The following is a 25,000-nucleotide window of genomic DNA, read 5'->3' as shown; positions in this document are numbered from 1 at the left end:
ACATGAAGTAACGTGTTCATGAGATGATATATGATGTTAAGACTGGCCCTCACTTCAGACCGGTGTGATTTTTACTACCTCTGTGTGTTTCAAAGATGAAACATTCAATAGAATAAATAATACTGCAGGCCTACTCATTGTACAAGATGTGCTCAGACTCCTGTGTATGCACTGACGGTGTCTTACCACTGGGGGGCAGGCTTAGTTCATGTTACACTTTGAAACTGCAGGCAGCGTTTCATTTTATTTTTTGCTAAATTATATATGAGGCTATATAAATATATATAAAAAGAACACGCACCAAGTGCAGTCAGTGCTGTCATGCTCATAGAAGGCAGTACCACACCGTGGTACCACACTGTCATGCTCATAGAAGGCAGTACCACACCGTGGTACCACAGCGTGGTGCTCATAGAAGGCAGTACCACACTGTGGTACCAAAGAAATTGTGAGGTGCACACGCAGCTACGGAACGCATGCTGTGCACGTGACGTGCACGCTAGAACGCGAATCACACTAGAATCTAGATGAACAGAACCTGACCTCGATGTGTGTGCTTGCGTGCGTGTGCGTGTACCTGTTGCGTGTTGTTAGCGGTGTACGGCAGCATGGTAGACACGTGGAACATGATCTCGTAGTCCTGGTAGCGTGTGTAGAGAGAGTGAGTCCCCGTGGAGTCCGCTGGAACGCACACGCACGAGCACACACACACACACACACACACACACACACACACACACACACACACACACACACACACACACACACACACAACCACACACACACACACACACACACACAACCACACAACCACACACACACACACACACACACACACACACACACACACACACACACACACACACACACACACACACACACACACACAACCACACACACACACACACACACACACAACCACACAACCACACAACCACACACACACACACACACACACACACACACACACACACACACATTGAGAGTGTTAAATGAAGCGCCCGGCAGCCGGCGAAAACTAGAGTTCTTAACAGGCCCGAAAATTAAGACCCAGGAGGATGTGTGCCCTGAGGGCGAGGTCGCTTCTCACCCCCCCAGGGTGTCTTATTGGTCATAGTATTAATATAAAACCCTTCTCACCCCCCCAGGGTGTCTTACTGGTCATAGTATTAATATAAAACCCTTCTCACCCCCCCCAGGGTGTCTTACTGGTCATAGTATTAATATAAAACCCTTCTCACCCCCCCAGGGTGTCTTATTGGTCATAGTATTAATATAAAACCCTTCTCACCCCCCCCAGGGTGTCTTACTGGTCATAGTATTAATATAAAACCCTTCTCACCCCCCCCAGGGTGTCTTACTGGTCATAGTATTAATATAAAACCCTTCTCACCCCCCCCAGGGTGTCTTACTGGTCATAGTATTAATATAAAACCCTTCTCACCCCCCCCAGGGTGTCTTACTGGTCATAGTATTAATATAAAACCCTTCTCACCCCCCCCAGGATGTCTTACTGGTCATAGTATTAATATAAAACCCTTCTCACCCCCCCAGGGTGTCTTACTGGTCATAGTATTAATATAAAGACGTACTCTTGTTGTCCAGCTGGTTGTGGTACTGTAGTATTAATATAAAGACGTACTCTTGTTGTCCAGCTGGTTGTGGTACTGTAGTATTAATATAAAGACGTACTCTTGTTGTCCAGCTGGTTGTGGTACTGTAGTATTAATATAAAGACGTACTCTTGTTGTCCAGCTGGTTGTGGTACTGTAGTATTAATATAAAGACGTACTCTTGTTGTCCAGCTGGTTGTGGTACTGTAGTATTAATATAAAGACGTACTCTTGTTGTCCAGCTGGTTGTGGTACTGTAGTATTAATATAAAGACGTACTCTTGTTGTCCAGCTGGTTGTGGTACTGTAGTATTAATATAAAGACGTACTCTTGTTGTCCAGCTGGTTGTGGTACTGTAGTATTAATATAAAGACGTACTCTTGTTGTCCAGCTGGTTGTGGTACTGTAGTATTAATATAAAGACGTACTCTTGTTGTCCAGCTGGTTGTGGTACTGTAGTATTAATATAAAGACGTACTCTTGTTGTCCAGCTGGTTGTGGTACTGTAGTATTAATATAAAGACGTACTCTTGTTGTCCAGCTGGTTGTGGTACTGTAGTATTAATATAAAGACGTACTCTTGTTGTCCAGCTGCGCGCGGTACTTGTCCCAGGCCTTCAGACGGACTCTGTCTCCCAGGAGGTCCAGGAAGTGTTCGAAGGCCGGCCCGGAGCTCTCGTTGTTGTACATGTCCTCCTCCGAGCTCTGGTCCGCTCGGCAGTACATGATGCCCACCTTCCTCTGGAAGTTCAGCTGTAAAACACATTATACTACTGTAAAACACACGTTATACTACTGTAAAACACATTATACTACTGTTAAATACTACAGTACATGATGCCCACCTTCCTCTGGAAGTTCAGCTGTAAAACACACATTATACTACTGTTAAATACACATTCTACTACTGTAAAACACATACTACTGTTAAACACATTATACTACTGTAAAACACTCATTATACTACTGTTACTACTGTTAAATACTGCAGTACATCCCACCTTACGCTGGAAGGGGGAGTTCTAGGGGGGTCTAGGGGGGTCTGGGGGGGTCTGGGACTCACCCAGGGGGGCAGCGGTGGCCGAACGGTTTGCGGAGCAGTCTTGATATCGGAAGATCGCTAGTTCGTATCCCCGGACCGGCACGTTAAAATTACCACCGCTGAAGTGCCCTTGGACAAGGCATTGAACCTCTACCATGAAATGTTCTATGAGCAGGGCCTGGCTGTAAACAAGTTCTTGAGCTTAGTCCAGTTACCCTGGGTAAACATAGTACCTTTCCTTTCCTTAGTCCAGTTACCCTGGGTAAACATAGTACCTTTCCTTTCCTTAGTCCAGTTACCCTGGGTAAACATAGTACCTTTCCTTTCCTTAGTCCAGTTACCCTGGGTAAACATAGTACCTTTCCTTTCCTTAGTCCAGTTACCCTGGGTAAACCCTGGGCCTACGAATCAGAGCCTATTTGTCCTTGGACGATGCAAAAACGCTAATCCACGCCTTTGTTTTTTCTTGGCTTGACTACTGCAATGCACTTTTTTCAGGACTGCCTAAGAAAACAACTGACAGATTACAACTTGTCCAAAATGCTCTAGTTTTAACTAGAACTAAGATGAGAGAACATATTACTCCAGTCTTGGCATCACTGCACTGGCTTCCGGTTGTTTATAGGATTGATTTTAAAATTATTTTACTTGTCTATAAAGCTCTCAATGGTCTCGCACCTTCCTACCTACATGACTGCCTGCCTAAATATGTCCCAAACCGAAAAGACCAAAATACCACTAAGGTCTTCCACTGCTGGCCTGCTCGCTTTGCCAAAAAAAATGGCAACTAAAAAATACGGGGAAGCAGCTTTTTGCTTCTACGGGCCGTCGGCATGGAACAAACTCCCACTGTACCTTCGTCAGGCAGCCTCTGTAGACATTTTTAAAGCTCAGCTCAAGACCCACTTCTACAACATTGCTTTTAATTGATCTTTTATTTTTTATTTTTGTTATTCATGTCCTCACTGTATTGCATTACTGCTTGTTTTTTAATGTTGTTGCCTTGCTTTTCTTTTGTTCTCCATTTTTCTGTAAAGCACTTTGAGCTGCATTTCATGTCATGAAAGGTGCTATACAAATAAAGTTTTATTATTATTATTATTATTATTATTAGGGGGGTCTAGGGGGTCTGGGACTCACCCCCTGTTCGTCCAGTTTCATCAGGGTATCCCTGACTTTGGGCGAGGTGGACGCCAGACGGAGACAGTGCAGGTTGAGCTCTGGGACGATGAACTCCAGTAACCTCTTGGGGGAGAGGCCGCGGGGGGTGGTGTGGCGGGCCGCGGACGGAACCGACTCCTCCAGGATGGACCCTCTGAGCGTCTTCAGCTGGAAGGAGGTGGAACAGAACAACATGAGCTCTGAGCTCCATATATGGAGATAACTCTAACCCTCTGAGCGTCTTCAGCTGGAAGGAGGTGGAACAGAACAACATGAGCTCTGAGCTCCATATATGGAGATAACTCTAACCCTCTGAGCGTCTTCAGCTGGAAGGAGGTGGAACAGAACAACATGAGCTCTGAGCTCCATATATGGAGATAACTCTAACCCTAACCCTCTGAGCGTCTTCAGCTGGAAGGAGATGGAACAGAACAACATGAGCTCTGAGCTCCATATATGGAGATAACTCTTAACTCTAACCCTCTGAGCGTCTTCAGCTGGAAGGAGGTGGAACAGAACAACATGAGCTCTGAGCTCCATATATGGAGATATCTCTAACTCTAACCCTCTGAGTGTCTTCAGCTGGAAGGAGGTAGAACAGAACTGATCTCCATATATGGTCAACGTTATACTGTAGTTCTAGTTATATTGTAGTTCTATAGTATATTGTAGTTCTATGGGTATTGTAGTTCTTTAGGTACCTCTGTAGTCCTGAAGATGATCCTGTAGTTATATTGCGCTCCACTCGTTCCTTCCTTCTCTTCTCGTCTGAAGCTGATGGCCACCGGACCCAGACGCTCGTCTACGCCGAAGAAGTTCTGGTGTTCTGGAGAGAGAGAGACAGGTTTACTGGTCTAGAAGAAGTTCTGGTGTTCTGGAGAGAGAGAGACAGGTTTACTGGTCTAGAAGAAGTTCTGGTGTTCTGGAGAGAGAGAGACAGGTTTACTGGTCTAGAAGAAGTTCTGGTGTTCTGGAGAGAGAGACAGGTGTACTGGTCTAGAAGAAGTTCTGGTGTTCTGGAGAGAGAGAGACAGGTTTACTGGTCTAGAAGAAGTTCTGGTGTTCTGGAGAGAGAGAGACAGGTTTACTGGTCCATTCTAGAAGAAGTTCTGGTATATACCAATTTATCCAAAATGTATATTATACTCAGGGCTGCACACAACTTTTTTGGTCTAGTACTCAGAGGAGCACCTGGAGGAGTTACTTGGTCTAGTACTCAGAGGAGCACCTGGAGGAGTTACTTGGTCTAGTACTCAGAGGAGCACCTGGAGGAGTTACTTGGTCTAGTACTCAGAGGAGCACCTGGAGGAGTTACTTGGTCTAGTACTCAGAGGAGCACCTGGAGGAGTTACTTGGTCTAGTACTCAGAGGAGCACCTGGAGGAGTTACTTGGTCTAGTACTCAGAGGAGCACCTGGAGGAGTTACTTGGTCTAGTACTCAGAGGAGCACCTGGAGGAGTTACTTGGTCTAGTACTCAGAGGAGCACCTGGAGGAGTTACTTGGTCTAGTACTCAGAGGAGCACCTGGAGGAGTTACTTGGTCTAGTACTCAGAGGAGCACCTGGAGGAGTTACTTGGTGCTCCTAAAATGCGGCGACCCGTCTCGCCGGATGGATTAAAGAGGGATGCATGAATAACTTATAGCTAAACGATATTTATTGGATAAGTGGGGACTGGGGAGTCAATGGAGAGTATTGCAACTGAACTCTAGATTCATCCCATTATACAAAAAAATCTAGAGTTGCAAATTGCAGCTATAGGTCCATGTGTATTCCAGCCCTATATGCATATTCTAATACAAACTTCTTAATACTTCCTACGGATAATATGAGCATCAAAGCAATATTTAGATACTTTTTAAAATGTAAATAGCCGATCTACTACCTGCCGATCTACTACCACAACGTGTTGCCTCCGCAACACGTTGTGAGCTTGCAGATCAGCTATTTGTTTAACGTACGACACGTCGTATGGCGAAGCATACGTCAGGCTTCCCTCTAGTTTTTAGCCGAGGCGACGTACACACAGTCAACACAGAGTCAGACAGTCAGACACACATGGCTCCTCGGTGCAAAATAAACAGTGTACACTACCCGACTTTAAGATAATAAGGGACAGTATGTCGGGACACGCTGTCGTCATGTTGATAAGCTTCATATTGTGCAGCAGTGCCGGTCCGTGAGAGACGGCATCGCACACGAGCAACTTGCTCCAGCACCCGGAAAACAAGCAGTGAGCAGCATGGAATCCTCCCCATAGAGTGGATCCTCCCTCGTTTGACTAAGGACGCGCTGTGATTGGCCACAATGGCCAGTGCACTTGTGCAAGACGTGCTGTGATTGGCCAGTAGTAGCTACTTTGAGTGGCAGTCGGTGGGAAATGCTCTCGCCACAGAATCTACTAGTATTCTGTCCATGATAATCATTCTGTGCGGCCCCGGCTGTTGGTACGCAGAAGCGCTTCCCGGCGCTTGATTGACAGCGCATTATGAATTTTGACGGCGCATGCGCACTGGCGCACCGCTCATGTGCAGCCCTGATTATACTCAATTTGTAATATGTTATTTGGATAACCCTGAGGATCATGAAAAAACCTTCAAAACTTCCTACTATTGCATATTTATACTGTATACTGTATATAGTGTTAATAGTACTAACCTTTCATAAAGAAGTACTTCTTGTAGTAACACGCCCCCAGGTCCTGTAGTTATATTGTAGTTCTATAGTATTATTGTAGTTCTTTAGGTACTAACCTTTCATAAAGAAGTACTTCTTGTAGTAACACGCCCCCAGGTCCTGTAGTTATATTGTAGTTCTATAGTATTATTGTAGTTCTATGGGTATTGTAGTTCTTTAGGTACTAACCTTTCATATAGAAGTACTTCTTGTAGTAACACGCCCCCAGGTCCTGTAGTTATATTGTATTATTGTAGTTCTATAGTATATTGTAGTTCTATGGGTATTGTAGTTCTTTAGGTACTAACCTTTCATATAGAAGTACTTCTTGTAGTAACACGCCCCCAGGTCAGCGTGTTCTATGAAGTAGGAGCTCTTGCCTGCCCTCTGCTGGACGTGGTGACTCTCCCGCGGCTCCTCCAGAACGCTCACCGCGTCGTTGGGGCTGCGCAGGCTGCTCCACAGGCCACGCCCCCCCTTCCTGCCCAGGCCACGCCCCCCAGACGACCAGCCTAGATAGAGAGGCAGGCAGGCAGACAATTTATTAATCCTTTTTTGTTTTCTGAAAAACCCTACATGTTTCTATATCAGTGGTTCTCACAGGGTTAAACCCTATGTTTCTATATCAGTGGTTCTCACAGGGTTAAACCTCATGTTTCTATATCAGTGGTTCTCACAGGGTTAAAACCCTATGTTTCTATATCAGTGGTTCTCACAGGGTTAAACCCTATGTTTCTATATCAGTGGTTCTCACATGGATAAAACCTCATGTTTCTATATCAGTGGTTCTCACATGGATAAAACCTCATGTTTCTATATCAGTGGTTCTCACATGGATAAAACCTCATGTTTCTATATCAGTGGTTCTCACAGGGTTAAACCTCATGTTTCTATATCAGTGGTTCTCACAGGGTTAAACCCTATGTTTCTATATCAGTGGTTCTCACAGGGTTAAACCCTATGTTTCTATATCAGTGGTTCTCACAGGGTTAAACCCTATGTTTCTATATCAGTGGTTCTCACAGGGTTAAACCCTATGTTTCTATATCAGTGGTTCTCACAGGGTTAAACCCTATGTTTCTATATCAGTGGTTCTCACAGGAATAAACCCTATGTTTCTATATCAGTGGTTCTCACAGGGTTAAACCCTATGTTTCTATATCAGTGGTTCTCACAGGAATAAACCCTATGTTTCTATATCAGTGGTTCTCACAGGGTTAAACCCTATGTTTCTATGTCAGTGGTTCTCACAGGGTTAAACCCTATGTTTCTATATCAGTGGTTCTCACAGGGTTAAACCCTATGTTTCTATGTCAGTGGTTCTCACAGGGTTAAAACCCTATGTTTCTATATCAGTGGTTCTCACAGGAATAAACCCTATGTTTCTATATCAGTGGTTCTCACAGGGTTAAACCCTATGTTTCTATATCAGTGGTTCTCACAGGGTTAAACCCTATGTTTCTATATCAGTGGTTCTCACAGGAATAAACCCTATGTTTCTATATCAGTGGTTCTCACAGGAATAAACCCTATGTTTCTATATCAGTGGTTCTCACAGGAATAAACCCTATGTTTCTATATCAGTGGTTCTCACAGGAATAAACCCTATGTTTCTATATCAGTGGTTCTCACAGGAATAAACCCTATGTTTCTATATCAGTGGTTCTCACAGGAATAAACCCTATGTTTCTATATCAGTGGTTCTCACAGGAATAAACCCTATGTTTCTACATCAGTGGTTCTCACAGGAATAAACCCTATGTTTCTATATCAGTGGTTCTCACAGGAATAAACCCTATGTTTCTATATCAGTGGTTCTCACAGGAATAAACCCTATGTTTCTATATCAGTGGTTCTCACAGGAATAAACCCTATGTTTCTACATCAGTGGTTCTCACAGGGTTAAACCTCATGTTTCTATATCAGTGGTTCTCACAGGAATAAACCCTATGTTTCTATATCAGTGGTTCTCACAGGGTTAAACCTCATGTTTCTATATCAGTGGTTCTCACAGGGTTAAACCCTATGTTTCTATATCGGTGATGCTCAACGTTTTTCATGTCAAGGACCCCCAGAATTATCTGTATTTTGCCGCCGTTGTATGTTGTTCCAGGGAATCCCCCCCCCCCCCCCCCCTCCCACAGAAGCAAAGATTTTAGTTAAAAAACGAATATAATAATAAAAGATTTGCGCCACACATTTTCAAAGATTTTTCAAAAAATAGCAGATCTACAAGCTCGTCGCTTAAAAGTATAACATAATCACCAAAAAGGGGTTCCGCCCCCCCCCCCCCCCCCCGTCCTGATTGGATAAAACCTACCTAGCTCCGCCCTCTCCTCTCCGCCCATCTCGTTCCTGATTGGATAAAACCTACCTAGCCCCGCCCTCTCCTCTCCGCCCATCTCGTTCCTGATTGGATAAAACCTACCTAGCCCCGCCCTCTCCTCTCCGCCCATCTCGTTCCTGATTGGATAAAACCTACCTAGCCCCGCCCTCTCCTCTCCGCCCATCTCGTTCCTGATTGGATAAAACCTACCTAGCCCCGCCCTCTCCTCTCCGCCCATCTCGTTCCTGATTGGATAAAACCTACCTAGCCCCGCCCTCTCCTCTCCGCCCATCTCGTTCCTGATTGGATAAAACATACCTAGCCCCGCCCTCTCCTCTCCGCCCATCTCGTTCCTGATTGGATAAAACCTACCTAGCCCCGCCCTCTCCTCTCCGCCCATCTCGTTCCTGATTGGATAAAACCTACCTAGCCCCGCCCTCTCCTCTCCGCCCATCTCGTTCCTGAAGTGCGGGCAGCTGAGCAGCATGTCGTTGTCGTTGCCGTCGCCTTCGTCCAGCAGAAGGCTGGACTCCGCCTCCTCGCTGGCGCTCGTTAGCGTGGCTCCGCCCACGCCGCCCTGCACCCCCCCCACCGCCGGAGACGAGGAAGAGGAGGGCGCCCCCTGGTGGAGAGAACGAGTGGTGTTAAACGTCATCCTTGCATTTTAGGTTTGCTTCAAGGACTTACCAAATTACTTCGATCATTATTATTATTATGCCGGGATTCCTTCAAAATAGGAGCCGGGAAAACATGTCCGCTTTTTACTCTGAAACCTGATCTTTTGTGGCCAGATGTAATTTCCTGGGGTCTAGAAGGACTATAGTAAATAATACAATAAATAAATCGCTATGAAAGTAAAAAATACATATTTAGATTTTGAAAAAAAATACTAAAGACCTTTAACTCTCGAAAACATTTCCCCCAAAAACACTCAGTTGGAGTCCAGAGGATAAAACACTCAGTTGGAGTCCAGAGGATAAAACACTCAGTTGGAGTCCAGAGGATAAAACACTCAGTTGGAGTCCAGAGGATAAAACACTCAGTTGGAGTCCAGAGGATAAAACACTCAGTTGGAGTCCAGAGGATAAAACACTCAGTTGGAGTCCATAGGATAAAACACATTAACGTCAACAACATGGAAATAACGATGAAAATATGACATTTTAACACCTTAATTGCCCGGGGTTATTTAATCCATTAAATAAATGTGCCCAGCGATTTATAGCAGCAGAGCGGAGAGTGGGCGGAGCTTAATGATGACGATAATGATGTCACACTGACCTGAGAGAGGGGGCGGAGCTGCGAGGCAGCCGACGCCCCCGACGTGATGTTCTTCTTCCTGCCGATGGTGGATTGGTCGCGGTTGGAGGCGGAGACTTCCGTCAGGTCCAATAGGATGCTCTGGACGTCGTAGTGGGCGAGGTTCCTCACCCAGGCCCCTCCCCCCTCCAGGGGGGGCCCGGGGGGAGGCTGCGGGGGCAGGGGGAGGGGCTTGGCCTTCCGGCCCAGACCTTCGGGTTTGGGAGGTTTGGCGGGCTTCGGGGATTCGCCCGTCGTAGCGGCGGGGGGGGCCGAGGGGGCGGGGCCGGCAGAGGCCACGCCCCTGAAGAAGGCGTCGGGCTCTGGGGGCGTGTCCTGGACGAGGGGGAGGAGTTAGTTTAGTTCACAGACTGAAACTAGTTCACCATGTTGTGACCGCTGGTTTATCATAATAAACATAAATAATACACTTCATAAAGACATAATGAATAGATTCTAATCACCTGGAGCCCCAGGAGCAGGAAGGGGTCTTTGAAGCGGTCGGGGGCCCCTAGGAGGACCAGGGGTCCCTCGGGGGTCTCACACTGATGGTGGTGTCTCTCAAGAGACGAGAGGCTGCCGTACTCGCGTCGATGCAGCAGCGCCCTCCCCCCCCCTCCTCCCCCCTCCCCTCCCCGCCCCCCCGGGGCGGTGGGGCCCCCCCTCGACGACTTGTCCCCCCCGTGGGGGGTCTTTTTTCCCCCCAACGAGGAGCAGGAGGTCACGTCGGGCCCTTCCGATTCGCCCAAAGTGACGTCACTGTTGCTGCGCTGCATCACGTGCCCCCCCGCGGACCCCCCGCCGCCGTGCCCCGCCCCCGAGAGAGCGGAGCGCAGGCTGAGGCCCCTCCCCCCCCCCCTCCTCCTCCTCCTCCTCGGCCCCTCCCCCCCCCTCGCTGTCCCTCCGGGTGGGGGGCCACTCCACCACGCCCAGGGTGGCGATGGGCGGCCGCGCGCCCTGGCGCCGGAACTTACGGATGAACAGGTCGTCGGATTGCATGACTTCCTGTGGGCGGTGCTACACACTTCCTGTAGGCGGAGATTTTTTTTTTTTTTTTTTTTATCCACGCTGGTTTTAGACGAGAGGTCTCTGGACCAGGTCCAGACCCTGGACCAGGCTGCTGGTCTCTGTTCCTCTGCTGAGGAAACTCTTCCTCAAAGAAAACCACAGGACTAAATCCTCCTAAAACTACTCCTTCGGAGTACCTCTTCTACTACAACACTACTGTATCCCTCTAGGGGTCCCCGAAGTAGACCCACAGTCTGGGGGTCCTTGAGGCTTCCAGGTCCACTGGGCTCTGGGTGGTCCTTCCTGGGTGGTCCTTCCTATCGTGTCACCCTCCGGGCGCGTCCACTGGCCACCTGCGGGTCAAACACAGTGACATCAGCATCATGACATCATAATGGTCAGTAGTTGTTGATGACATGTTTTATTATTTGTCTCGATTTACAATTCATTTATCAGACGCTCTTAATCCAGAGCGATTTACGGTAGGCAAGAACAAAAAGCATGACAATACATCACAAGTAGTTATCATAAAACATGCGTAAGCTAGTGGAATATATAAGAAGTCTTTGCATTGGCCTGTAAGGTGATCGAGGCTAGGGGACGGGCTACATGCTAGGGGAGGGGCTACGGGCTAAGATGGAGTCTCAGGAGGTGTGTTTTCAGACTACGGTGGAAGATTGGAAAATGGGAAGTTCATTCCATAGTTTAGATTGGGAGTGAGTCTGTAGTTCTGACTGCAATGGGAAGTTCATTCCATAGTTTAGATTGGGAGTGAGTCTGTAGTTCTGACTGCAATGGGAAGTTCATTCCATAGTTTAGATTGGGAGTGAGTCTGTAGTTCTGACTGCAATGGGAAGTTCATTCCATAGTTTAGATTAGGAGTGAGTCTGTAGTTCTGACTGCAGTGGGAAGTTCATTCCATAGTTTTGGAATGAATGTAAAGTGCTTTATATAAAATCCAGTGTGTGTGTGTGTGTGTGTGTGTGTGTGTGTGCGCTCTCTCTTGTATTCACAATTATTATTTTGTTTCCATAAATAGCAGCAGAACCACAATGGATACTTACTGTTTTAAGAGCAACGATTACATCAAAATATGACAGTAAGCTGTCTGTCTGCCTGTCTGTCTGTCTGTCTGTCTGTCTGTCTGTCAATGAATCAATCAATCATTGCCACAATGCCACTTCCATAGGTCAACATTAGAGTACAGTCGATTCAAATAAATATTTAGTTCAGCTCATTGTTCATAATCATGTTCATTGTTTGATAATTGATAATAAACGACGACTACAAACAGACAGACAGTATAGAAGGCTTCTCAACGTAGTTGAAGAATGCACGCACGCACACACACGCACGCACGCACGCACGCACGCACGCACGCACGCACGCACGCACGCAGGCAGGCAGGCGCACCCTCCACAACCCAGTCACTACGAACTGATGCCATCAGGCGGCTGATACTGTAAATATTGTAACCACAACATAACATCACAGCATAACATCACAAATGATCCCAGAATGCCTGTGTGCAAATTAATTTTGAGCAGAGCGCTGTGGCTCTGAGTTTGAGAATAGACCCCATCGTCCAAGGGTGTGTGTGCGTGTGTGTGGTGGGGGGGTGGTATCTTAGCAACACTGAATGATCTGTCCCATTGGTCGTGTGCTCGTATCATGAGCCAATGGCTGCAGCTCTGAGCTTCCCAGACCCAGGTTCACATACACATGCCGTAAAGGCGTAAAGAGAACCGACAGCCACAGGGCTGCTACCATATTAGCAGCTGTGAGCGCTCTTCTGTCTTCTCTTCTCGTGAAGAAAGCAGGACAGCGTTGTCAAATAAATCCCGCCGTCATTCATACTGTATTTATTCTCCGACCCGACATTAAAATACGGAACAACGTGCGTCCCGTATCAGTTCATTACGGGGCTCGTGACAGGCTGCAGACACTTGAGTTGGGACTACTAGCCGATAGCGCCGCTGCTCCTTCAGTTTTCGTTATAATATTTTTTATTATTGGGATTTGATCATTGATGCAAATTCTAAACATATGGATGCAGCTGCAGAAGTTGTGTTGCTTAAAGGAATGCATAGTTGCGTTCTCCTCAACTGCTGCGCAGCAACAACAAAAATATAAAAATGGGAAAAAAGTCGTTCGACGTCGATTTTAGGCTTCGATTCGTCGATTGGCCACATATGAGTCGTTTGGCATCCCTAATAACATTATTATTCTCCTCCTCCTCCAACAACAACTCCATAACGTTCTCATTTTAGTTTGTTACTCATTTTCTGAGCCATGCAAATAAACAACAACCAGCACTGACTGGAGACGGTAGCTGCTTTTGTATCAAACCCTTTCCTCTTTACGGAAATGGCCTTTTCACAAATGAAAATAATAAAATCCAAGTTTAGAACTCGTATGACTGACTCGCATCTTAATGACACCCTCAGACTGGCAATCACTAAATATGAACCAGATTTCAAAACGCTTGCAGATAAAGTGCAGTCACAGCAGTCTCATTAAAGGTGGGCTGACCCTGAGAGTATGTCACCATATCTGTGCAAATATATATGGTCATGTTATGCCTATGTCATTTGAACATCTGCCAATGTGAATATTCATTGAAATGAGAAACAAAATATTTCTAATACTAATAATTTCTAATTTGTCTTAATATTATTTGACATTGATAATATAACTTACTATAAGTATTTATTCTAATTTAAGCTTTAGTCTTTGTGTGGATGTGTGCACATGCATTGAGCCTGTCAGAAATAGCAAAAAAACAAGTGTTTTTTCTAACACGTTTTAGTGGTAGATCTTGGCTTACAATTGTGATTCTAGATGCGAGCACGCCAAAGTCACGTGAACCTCTAGTCATACAACTGTCTATTAGCCCGTCTACAGCGCTGGTGGAAGTACTGAACGGTGTCAGCGCTGCAACGTAGCTGTACTATATATGAAAGTGAATGTCTGGATATACAAATTTACTTCAGTAAAAGTACAAAAGTATTGGTATCAAAATGTACTCAGAACACACAGAAAGGGTCTCAGCTAGCCAACCCCCCCCCCCCCCCTTTTAACCACTGCACAAAAGAATCTTCTGAAAGCACAAATACAGTTAGAAGTTGAAACAGTCGCCACTACTCACCTGTCTGCCTGTCTGTCTGTCTGTCTGTCCGTCACCTGCCTGTCTGCAGGATAATATCTTTACATCTATATAGGTTAGGGCTAGGGGAGGGGCTACATGCTAGGGGAGGGGCTACGGGCTAAGATGGAGTCTCAGGAGGTGTGTTTTCAGACTACGGTGGAAGATTGGGAGTGAGTCTGTAGTTCTGACTGCAATGTGAAGTTCATTCCATAGTTTAGATTGGGAGTGAGTCTGTAGTTCTGACTGCAATGGGAAGTTCATTCCAAAGTTTAGATTAGGAGTGAGTCTGTAGTTCTGACTGCAGTGGGAAGTTCATTCCATAGTTTTGGAATGAATGTAAAGTGCCTTATATAAAATCCAGAGTGTGTGTGTGTGTGTGTGTGTGTGTGTGTGTGTGTGTGTGCGTTCTCTTGTATTCACAATTATTATTTTGTTTCCATAAATAGCAGCAGAACCACAATGGATACTTCCTGTTTTAAGAGCAACGATTACATCAAAATATGACAGTAAGCTGTCTGTCTGTCTGTCTGTCTGTCTGTCTGTCTGTCTGTCAATGAATCAATCAATCATTGCCACAATGCCACTTCCATAGGTCAACATTAGAGTACAGTCGATTCAAATAACAACCCAGTCACTATGAACTGATGCCATCAGGCGGCTGATACTGTAAATACTGTAACCACAGCATAACATCACAAATGATCCCAGAATGTCTGTGTTCTGTTCAGTCACCGTGGTGGATGCAGCCAACATGCGTGTCACGGCCGATCACTAGACACACGCGTCGCCGCAGTGCAAGGCGTGTTGGGTTACAGGTGCATGATGGGAAACCACATTTCTCATTATTTAAAAAAAATTGTGATTCTAGATGCGAGCACGCCAAAGTCACGTGAACCTCTAGTCATACAACTGTCATACATTAGCCAGTCTACAGCGCTGGTGGAAGTACTGAAAGGTGTCAGTGCTGCAACGTAGCTGTACTATATATGAAAGTGAATGTCCGGATATAAAAATTTACTTCAGTAAACGTACAAAAGTATTGGTATCAAAATGTACTCAGAACACACAGAAAGGGTCTCAGCTAGCCAACCCCCCACCCCCCCCCCCTCCACACCCCCCTTTTAAACACTGCACAAAATAATCTTCTGAAAGCACAAATACAGTATAGTTAGAAGTTGAAACAGTCGCCACTACTCACCTGTCTGTCTGTCTGTCTGTCTGTCACCTGCCTGTCTGCAGGATAATATCTTTACATCTATATAGGTTAGGGCTAGGGGAGGGGCTACATGCTAGGGGAGGGGCTACGGGCTAAGATGGAGTCTCAGGAGGTGTGTTTTCAGACTACGGTGGAAGATTGGGAGTGAGTCTGTAGTTCTGACTGCAATGTGAAGTTCATTCCATAGTTTAGATTGGGAGTGAGTCTGTAGTTCTGACTGCAGTGGGAAGTTCATTCCAAAGTTTAGATTATGAGTGAGTCTGTGGTTCTGACTGCAGTGGGAAGTTCATTCCATAGTTTAGATTGGGAGTGAGTCTGTAGTTCTGACTGCAATGGGAAGTTCATTCCAAAGTTTAGATTGGGAGTGAGTCTGTAGTTCTGACTGCAGTGGGAAGATCATTCCATAGTTTTGGAATGAATGTAAAGTGCCTTATATAAAATCCAGAGTGTGTGTGTGTGTGTGTGTGTGTGTGTGTTCTCTTGTATTCACAATTATTATTTTGTTTCCATAAATAGCAGCAGAACCACAATGGATACTTCCTGTTTTAAGAGCAACGATTACATCAAAATATGACAGTAAGCTGTCTGTCTGTCCGTCTGTCTCTGTCTGTCAATGAATCAATCAATCAATCATTGCCACAATGCCACTTCCATAGGTCAACATTAGAGTACAGTCGATTCAAATAACAACCCAGTCACTATGAACTGATGGCATCAGGCTGCTGATACTGTAAATACTGTAACCACAGCATAACATCACAAGTGATCCCAGAATGTCTGTGTTCTGTTCAGTCAGTGTGGTGGATGCAGCCAACATGCGTGTCACGGCCGATCACTAGACACACGCGTCACCGCAGTGCAAGGCGTGTTGGGTTACAGGTGCATGATGGGAAACCACATTTCTCATTCTTTATTATTATTATTATTATTATTATTATTAGCCAGTCTACAGCGCTGGTGGAAGTACTGAAAGGTGTCAGTGCTGCAACGTAGCTGTACTATATATGAAAGTGAATGTCCGGATATAAAAATTTACTTCAGTAAACGTACAAAAGTATTGGTATCAAAATGTACTCAGAACACACCCCACCTTTTAAACACTGCACAAAATAATCTTCTGAAAGCACAAATACAGTATAGTTAGAAGTTGAAACAGTCGCCACTACTCACCTGTCTGTCTGTCTGTCTGTCTGTCACCTGCCTGTCTGCAGCATCATATCCTTACATCTATATCAGTATTAATGTATTAATAAAGTCCTTAGAGTTCAGAGATAAACACACGGATAGTCCATAAAGTCCATAGAGTCGATAGTTTCTCCTCCTGTGTACTTTTCACTCAAACACTTCCTCACGTTTTACCAACACACTAATAAACAGGTTCACTTCCTCTGAATGTGTGATCACTTCCTCTGGTGATGACACCTTATGGGTGTCACAGACGTCCAAGCCCACGGCACATGGCTCCGAGCTGCGGCGGTGGGCTTGCAGATCTACTGGTTCTGAGATGCGGTACGAGGCAGTGCGTGTGAGAGAATATAGGTGCAACACACACACACACACACACACACACACACACACACACACACACACACACAGAGACACACGGTACAGTTTGGAGGCGAGCAAGGAAGTGACAGCTTTTCACTCGCATCTCTCTCTCTCTCTCTCTCTCTCTGTGTCTCTCTCTATGTTTCTCTCTCGTGTCGCGGGTTCAACCCTGATGACCTTTGCTGCGTGTCACCCCCCCCCCCCATCTCTCTATCTGCTGATATAGAGAAACATTTACATGTTTCTTTAAATAAATTAAATGCACACAGTCAGCAAACTGTGTCACCCCACACACACACACACACACACACACACACACACACACACACACACAGGGGGGTGTCAGACAGACAGACAGACAGACAGACAGATGATGATGTCACAGAGGAAGTCCTGATCTGTTAGTGGGGGGGAGGGGGAAGGGCTTAGGGTTGCTTCCTGTACAACAGGAAGTCATCACTGACATATAACCCCTTAACTTCCTCTGGTCTGTCTGTCTGTCTGTCTGTCTGTCTGTCTGTATGTACATCAGGAGCAATCAGGGGTTCAGAGTCTACACACACACACACACACACACACACACACACAGATAAGTGATTGATTCAGAGTCATTCTAATCCAGTCTCCACTCAGTGTATTGATCATCCTGAAGCTGCAGATTACCTGATCATTGATCAATGGAGTGGAAGGAATGTGTGTACAGTACAGTACAGTACAGTACAGTACCGTACAGCACAGCACAGCACAGCACAGCACAGCACAGCACAGCACAGCACAGTGCAGTGCAGTACAGCACAGCGCAGCGCAGCGCAGCGCAGCGCAGTACAGCACAGCACAGCACAGTGCAGTGCAGTGCAGTACAGCACAGCACAGCGCAGCGCAGCGCAGCGCAGCGCAGCACAGCACAGCGCAGCGCAGTGCAGTGCAGTGCAGTACAGCACAGCGCAGCGCAGCGCAGCGCAGCGCAGCGCAGCGCAGTGCAGTACAGCACAGCACAGCACAGCACAGTACAGTACAGTACAGTACAGTACAGCACAGTACAGTACAGTACAGTACTTGACTCCTTCAAAACCGCTCTCAAAGGGCACCTACGGACGGCTGCAATTCGAAACTGGCCTCTGTAAAATCTGAATCCCCCCACCCCCCCTTTTCCCCTCGCTGTATATGTATCTTTTCCCTTTTTGCTTCCTTCATGATGAATTCCTGTTCTGTTCTTTAACTACACAGAAGTGTCTATTTGTACGTCTCTAAATGTTTTGATGAATTGAACAATGTGGACCCTGTTGTAAACAAGTGTAATGCTTAATTGGGTCGTCCACTCACAGTTAACAGTCTTTGTATTGAGTTTGTGCTTGAAATGTACTGTAATTCTGCAAACTGTTAATACATTTCAATCAATCAATCAATCAAACAGTACAGCACAGCACAGTACCGTCAACAATGAGAAAGACCCCCCCCCATGTACATATAGAACACGTGTGTCGAATGTGAAGTTGGTGGGCGAACACACACACACACACACACACACACACACACACACACACACACACACACACACACACACACACACACACACACACACACACACACACACACACACACACACACACACACACACACACACAGCTGGAGCGACTCCAACGCTGCTGTTAAACTGCAGCAGACAGAGTGATTTCAGTAAAAGCTTTTCATTCAGGAGGAGCTGATCGGTCTCTGAAGACACAGCAGCGTTTGTCGTTTTCCATCCCGGTGCGTTTTGCTCCGGACGGAAAACGGACAGGAAGCCCTTTTGGTGTTTTAAACATTATGTGTTTATGCTTTAGCTGTTGAGAAAAAAATAGCAGATCTACAAGCTCGTAGAGTGGCACCGAGTGCCGCGCTATACGAGCGTGTAGATCTGCTATTTGTTTGAAAAGAATCGTGAAAATGTGCCTCAAATATTTGAATATATATTAGTTCAAAGCGCACGTTTTTAACTCAAAAACTGAGGAGGGGGAGGGGGGGGGTCCCCTGGAACAACATATTTTCAGATGGGGGTCGGCGGACGATTGCATATTTCTTTGGGGCTTCTTGAAATTAACATGTTTTAGAACGTGTAGAGCCTCCTAGCCTACTAGCCTCCTAGCCTCCTAGCCTCCTAGCCCTGACGACCTTACAGGCGTATGCAAAGACTCATCTTATGTAAATTGGATAGCATTATATGTAGACATAACACTCTCTAGAATATAAGTATAGTTTAATTGTTGACGGGCGCTATAGCCCCTCCTCTATATACGGGTTTAATAATTAAGCAATATCACGTTCCGTTATACCGCATCTCTGTCGTGGCAATAATAGCGTTAAGCCACTCCCTGGAGTGTAATATTGTAATATTCTACCACAGCTACCCGTAAAACTAAGAACATCGCTGAAAAAACATACGGACGTCGTCACTACGACCACAAATGTCCCAAGAAACTAGCTAGCCTAGCCACCGACGTTGCTAGCGCTCTGGGAGAACGGAGCAGCTGATCAGGTGTGGAGTGATGCTCGTTTGAACCACGGCTATATAAGGCTGTTTCAACTAGGGATGCACCGAAATTGAAATTCTTGGCCGAAACCGAATACCGAATATAGGAAACAGTTCGCCGAAAACCGAATACCGAATATGATTAATATTATACATCTTTTTTCCTACCATTGCTGTCATGGCCGTACCTTAAAGCTACCTGATTTATGGCAAAATAAATGGTTATGGCAAAACTTAACTTAAATAATAATCACTATTATGGGTCCATAAAACATTTATTCAGCCCTTTTGAATGCATTAATTGCATACACTATTCGGTGATATATTCTTTGCCTATTTGGGCCGAAACCGAATAGGCCGAAAATGCATTTTTAGCCATTTTCTGCCGAATATTTTCTGCGGCCGAATATTCGGTGCATCACTAGTTTCAACCAATCAGATCGCTTCCTCGAAACGACCCGTTGTATAATGTTTGTTGTAAAAACACAGTGAAGAGAATTTAATGTTTGTTTTGTCACCGTTTGTTTGACATCATCATTACATCATCATTAAATCATCATTACATCATCATTAAATCATCATTACGTCATCCTAATCGTAGCAACATGAGCTAGAATTCCCTCCTCGATGTTGTAAGATATAACAAGAGCGCCGCTCACTTCACACGGGTGTGATTGTTTTATACAGATATTCCACCGTTACGTTCTTAGCTCACGCATGTTTCATGATAACTGCCTGTTATGTGTCTGATGTGTTGACGTGCTTAATGTAAGTCACTCTGAATGAAGAGCGTCTGATAAATGAAAACATTCACCGACGTTTGAAACACAAATAAAACAACGTCAATGGAGCCTTAATTAACATAGCATAAAGAAGTGTTTTCATTTGGAAAGAAAACACACACACACACACACACACACACACACACACACACACACACACACACACACACACACAAAGCACTGAGGATACGCCTGCTGCCTCATGCATTATAAATGAGGAGGGGGGGGTTAGACAGTGCTCAATTATTCATGAGCTTGGCTGTGCGCACGCACGCACACAGACACACACACATACACAGACACACACATACAGACACACGCACACACACACACACATACAGACACACACATACACACAAACAAATTAGTTGCTGTATGTATGTCTGTCAGGGTGACCTATATCTTAGAGTGCGTGCGTGCGTGCGTGCATAGACACTAAAGCAGTTCTTGGGCACCAGTGATTCTCCTGTAACTACCAGTACTTGACAACCATTGTCCCAAATAATGTGCCATGTAATTTTTTTATCATTATTAGTATTGCTATCTTATTACTATATTATTATCATTATTACTATAATGTCAGTTACGTTACAAGGAGTTGCATTGGTGTGGTGCAGGCACGTACACACACACACACACACACACACACACACACACACACACACACACACACACACACACACACACACACACACACACACACACACAGAGAGAGTGAAACTGTGTTTCATGCATGTGTGTGTTCTGGTTTAGGTTTATTCTAAGTGGGGAACAAAGAACCTTTTTTGCATGGTGGGGAACATAGGTACGCACCCCTCCTAAAGTGTCTTTTAAAGTGTCTCCTAACCAGTCTGTGTCTCATAGGAGGGCTGTGGGCGGTTCAGAAACCAGTCTGTGTCTCATAGGAGGGCTGTGGGCGGTTCAGAAACCAGTCTGTGTCTCATAGGAGGGCTGTGGGCGGTTCAGAAACCAGTCTGTGTCTCATAGGAGGGCTGTGGGCGGTTCAGAGACCAGTCTGTGTCTCATAGGAGGGCTGTGGGCAGTTCAGAAACCAGTCTGTGTCTCATAGGAGGGCTGTGGGTGGGTCAGACACAGACTGGTTTCTGAACTGCCCACAAACCTCCTATGAGAAACAGACCGAGTAGAAAAGAATGATCAGCCTGCGTCGGACATGTAGTCACGCGTCTGATTTGAAGCTATGATTCCCTGCTTTCACTTTCACAGGACATGAGAAAAAACAATGACTTCTCCTTGGTCAGAAACGGATGATGTCCTGATTACAGACATTACATCACCAGCCAGGATAACACCCCCCCCCCCCCCCACACACCCACCCCTAGAATAGTGTGTCTTTCAAAGTGATCGGAATAACATTACGCATGCACACACACACACACACACACACACACACACACACACACACACACACACCATCTGAGCAACCAAACATGCATACACTGGTTATAATGTCAGCGGTACAGGGGGGTTCATGTGGTTATAATCTCAGCGGTACAGGGGGGTTCATTTGGTTATAATGTCAGCGGTACAGGGGGGTTCATTTGGTTATAATCTCAGCGGATCAGGGGGGTTCATTTGGTTATAATCTCAGCGGTACAGGGGGGTCCATGTGGTTATAATCTCAGCGGATCAGGGGGGTCCATTTGGTTATAATCTCAGCGGTACAGGGGGGTCCATGTGGTTATAATCTCAGCGGTACAGGGGGGTCCATGTGGTAATAATCTCAGCGGTACAGGGGGGTCCATGTGGTAATAATCTCAGCGGATCAGGGGGGTCCATTTGGTTATAATCTCAGCGGTACAGGGGGGTCCATGTGGTTATAATCTCAGGGGGGTCCATTTGGTTATAATCTCAGCGGTACAGGGGGGTCCATGTGGTTACAGGGGATGTTACGCTAGCACGTAGCATTGATGCTAATGCCGCCACAACGGTCGTGCGGCTCAGTGGAAATTAAATGACTTCGACCGCCCGACACTAATGGAGCTCTCTCTCTATGTCTCTCTCTCTCTCTCTCTCCCTGTGTATGTCTATGTCTCTCGTCCTTCTCTCTCTTCTCCAGTGAGTCTCATGCATTGCTTGATAACATACGTGTGTGTGTGTATGTGCGTGTGTGTGATGCCACCTTGAAATTCACCTGCCTGAATGTCTGTCTGTCTGTCTGTCTGTCTGTCTGTCTGTCTGTCTGTCTGTCTGTCTGTCTGTCTGCCTGTCTGTCTGCCTGTCTGTCTGCCTGCCTGCCTGTCTGTCTGCCTGCCTGTCTGTCTGTCTGTCTGCCTGCCTGCCTGTCTGTCTGTCTGTCTGTCTGTCTGTCTGTCTGTCTGCCTGTCTGCCTGCCTGCCTGTCTGTCTGCCTGCCTGTCTGCCTGTCTGTCTGCCTGCCTGCCTGCCTGCCTGTCTGTCTGTCTGTCTGCCTGCCTGTCTGTCTGTCTGTCTGTCTGTCTGTCTGCCTGCCTGTCTGTTTGTCTGTCTGTCTGCCTGCCTCATGGCAGCAGACAGACAGACAGGTTGGACACAGACTTCCTGACAATGTCACAACATCCGTTCTCTTTTCTGCTTCCTACAAGAGAGAGAGAGAGAGAGAGAGAGAGAGAGAGAGAGAGAGAGAGAGAGAGAGAGAGAGAGAGACAGAAGAGAGAGAGAGAGAGAGAGAGAGAGAGGTTTAATAGTGGGGGGAGGAGGGGGTAAAATGCGACAAAGGTTGCGAGCCAGATTCAAACCGCGACAACGTTGAAAAACGCACGCTGTGCTAACGCTAAGCTAACGACCAGGAACACCTGCCCCATCACCCCCCCCCCGCGCACACACACACACACACACACACACACACACACACACACACACACACACACACACACACACACACACACACACACACACACACACACACACACACACACACACACACACACACACTTCAAAGGAGCTTTATTGACATGAGATAACATACGTTTACGTTGCCAAAAGAAACGAGAAACAAAATACAAACTAAATGTGACCAGATTTGACTGAGAGCCTGCCATCGCACAAACTCCAGCTTTTCACCATGAGGAGAAAAACCTTTTTTAATCCAAAATGAGTTAATATCACAGGCAGACTCTTAACATACTAGAGCATGTCTGAAATAAGTGTCAGAGCTGAAATCGACATGTAAATATGAAATAAATGCTTAAACATGTAGCTATAGGTGTAATGTTAGAGACCACAGAAGACATGTCAATATGAAATAAATGCTTAAACATGTAGCTAGGTGTAATGTTAGAGTCCACAGAAGACAAGTAAATATGAAATAAATGCTTAAACATGTAGCTATATGTTAGAGACCACAGAAGACATGTAAATATGGAATAAATGCTTAAACATGTAGCTATAGGTGTAATGTTAGAGACCACAGAAGACATGTAAATATGGAATAAATGCTTAAACATGTAGCTATAGGTGTAATGTTAGAGACCACAGAAGTGAACCTTTTCAAGCCTGTTTTCTCAACTCTCTGTTTCTCTGCCAGAAATTACTCTATAAGCCATATCTCCAAAACTGGAGGGTCAAACTGAACAACCAATATGTCGATTTGAAGCTATAGGATTCGCTGCTTTCATATGAAATTAATTAAGAAATTCCCAATTGGCCACAAATGTTTGTACATGAAAGTCAGAATCTCCAATAAAGCAGTTTCTATGTATAGCGAGATCACTACAAGATCAGCGTTTAGGGTGCTTGTGTTCCATCTGACATCCTTCTATCCAACACCATCATCATCATCTGAGAGGGCTTGGAGGTCTATAATGTGTCTAACAGCAGCTCAGAGTCTAAGAGGGCTTGAAGATCTATAACAGCAGCTCAGACCAAATGGTTTCAGTGTCGCAAAGCATAGCCTAGAGTAGCCTATAGCGTAGCCTAGCGCACACGTCACATCTCAAAATGGATGGAGAGAGAGAGAGAGAGAGAGAGAGGATGTGTGCCGGTGTGTGACAACATATAGCAGATCTACAAGCGAACGCATCCACACACAGTCCATCTATTTGTCCCCTGGAGTGCAGTGACAGCATGTGCACAATGTGTGCATCTCATGCATGGTGTGCATGTGTGTGTGTGTGTGTGTGTGTGTGTGTGTGTGTGTGTGTGTGTGCACGCGTGCGTGCAGCCTCAATAAATTTCCATGAGAAAAGAGACACAGGGGGTCTGCTAGAAGGAATGTGGAGGAGAGGAGAGGAGAGGAGAATGGAGGAGAGGGGAGGAGAATGGAGGAGAGGAGAATGGAGGAGAGGAGAGGAGAGGAGAATGGAGGAGAGGAGAATGGAGGAGAGGAGAGGAGAGGAGAATGGAGGAGAGGAGAGGAGAATGGAGGAGAGGAGAGGGGTCCAGATATCCAGATAAAGATGGGTGGGGGGATGGGGCGTTGGGGGGTCCTACCTCCACATCTCAGCTGAAGCTGCGGAGTCTTCGTTCTCCCTCCATCTTCATCATCGTTGTCCTCTCCTCCCTCGCCTCGATCCCCCATACCACCAGCATGGTACTGACCTGTCTGCCTGCCTGCCTGCCTGCCTGCCTGTCTGTCTGTCTGTCTGTCTGTCTGTCTGTCTGTCTGCCTGTCTGCCTGCCTGCCTGCCTGCCTGCCTGCCTGCCTGTCTGTGTGCCTGCCTGCCTGCCTGCCTGTC

At 46.0% G+C, this 25,000-nt stretch overlaps 1 protein-coding gene across 1 annotated transcript in view; it reads right to left on the bottom strand.

Moving 5' to 3' along the window:
* Positions 1–10,893, bottom strand: part of sipa1 (signal-induced proliferation-associated 1) — a gene marked incomplete at its 5' end in the record, with an annotated part of 33,070 nt that extends 22,177 nt beyond the window's left edge. The window contains 8 exons of the mRNA XM_080781246.1: positions 578–681; positions 2,193–2,367; positions 3,797–3,985; positions 4,519–4,643; positions 6,801–6,973; positions 9,241–9,440; positions 10,100–10,453; positions 10,582–10,893. Coding sequence (XP_080637372.1) covers positions 578–681; positions 2,193–2,367; positions 3,797–3,985; positions 4,519–4,643; positions 6,801–6,973; positions 9,241–9,440; positions 10,100–10,453; positions 10,582–10,893 — 1,632 coding nt within the window. The remainder of the gene's footprint in view (positions 1–577; positions 682–2,192; positions 2,368–3,796; positions 3,986–4,518; positions 4,644–6,800; positions 6,974–9,240; positions 9,441–10,099; positions 10,454–10,581) is intronic.
* Positions 10,894–25,000: the final 14,107 nt, after the last annotated feature.

Source organism: Protomyctophum bolini (assembly GCF_963924005.1).
Source record: "Protomyctophum bolini genome assembly, chromosome: 13".
NCBI lineage: Eukaryota > Metazoa > Chordata > Actinopteri > Myctophiformes > Myctophidae > Protomyctophum > Protomyctophum bolini.
Note: the sequence above shows the minus strand (reverse complement) of the source record. Positions and strands in the feature narration are given on the sequence as shown.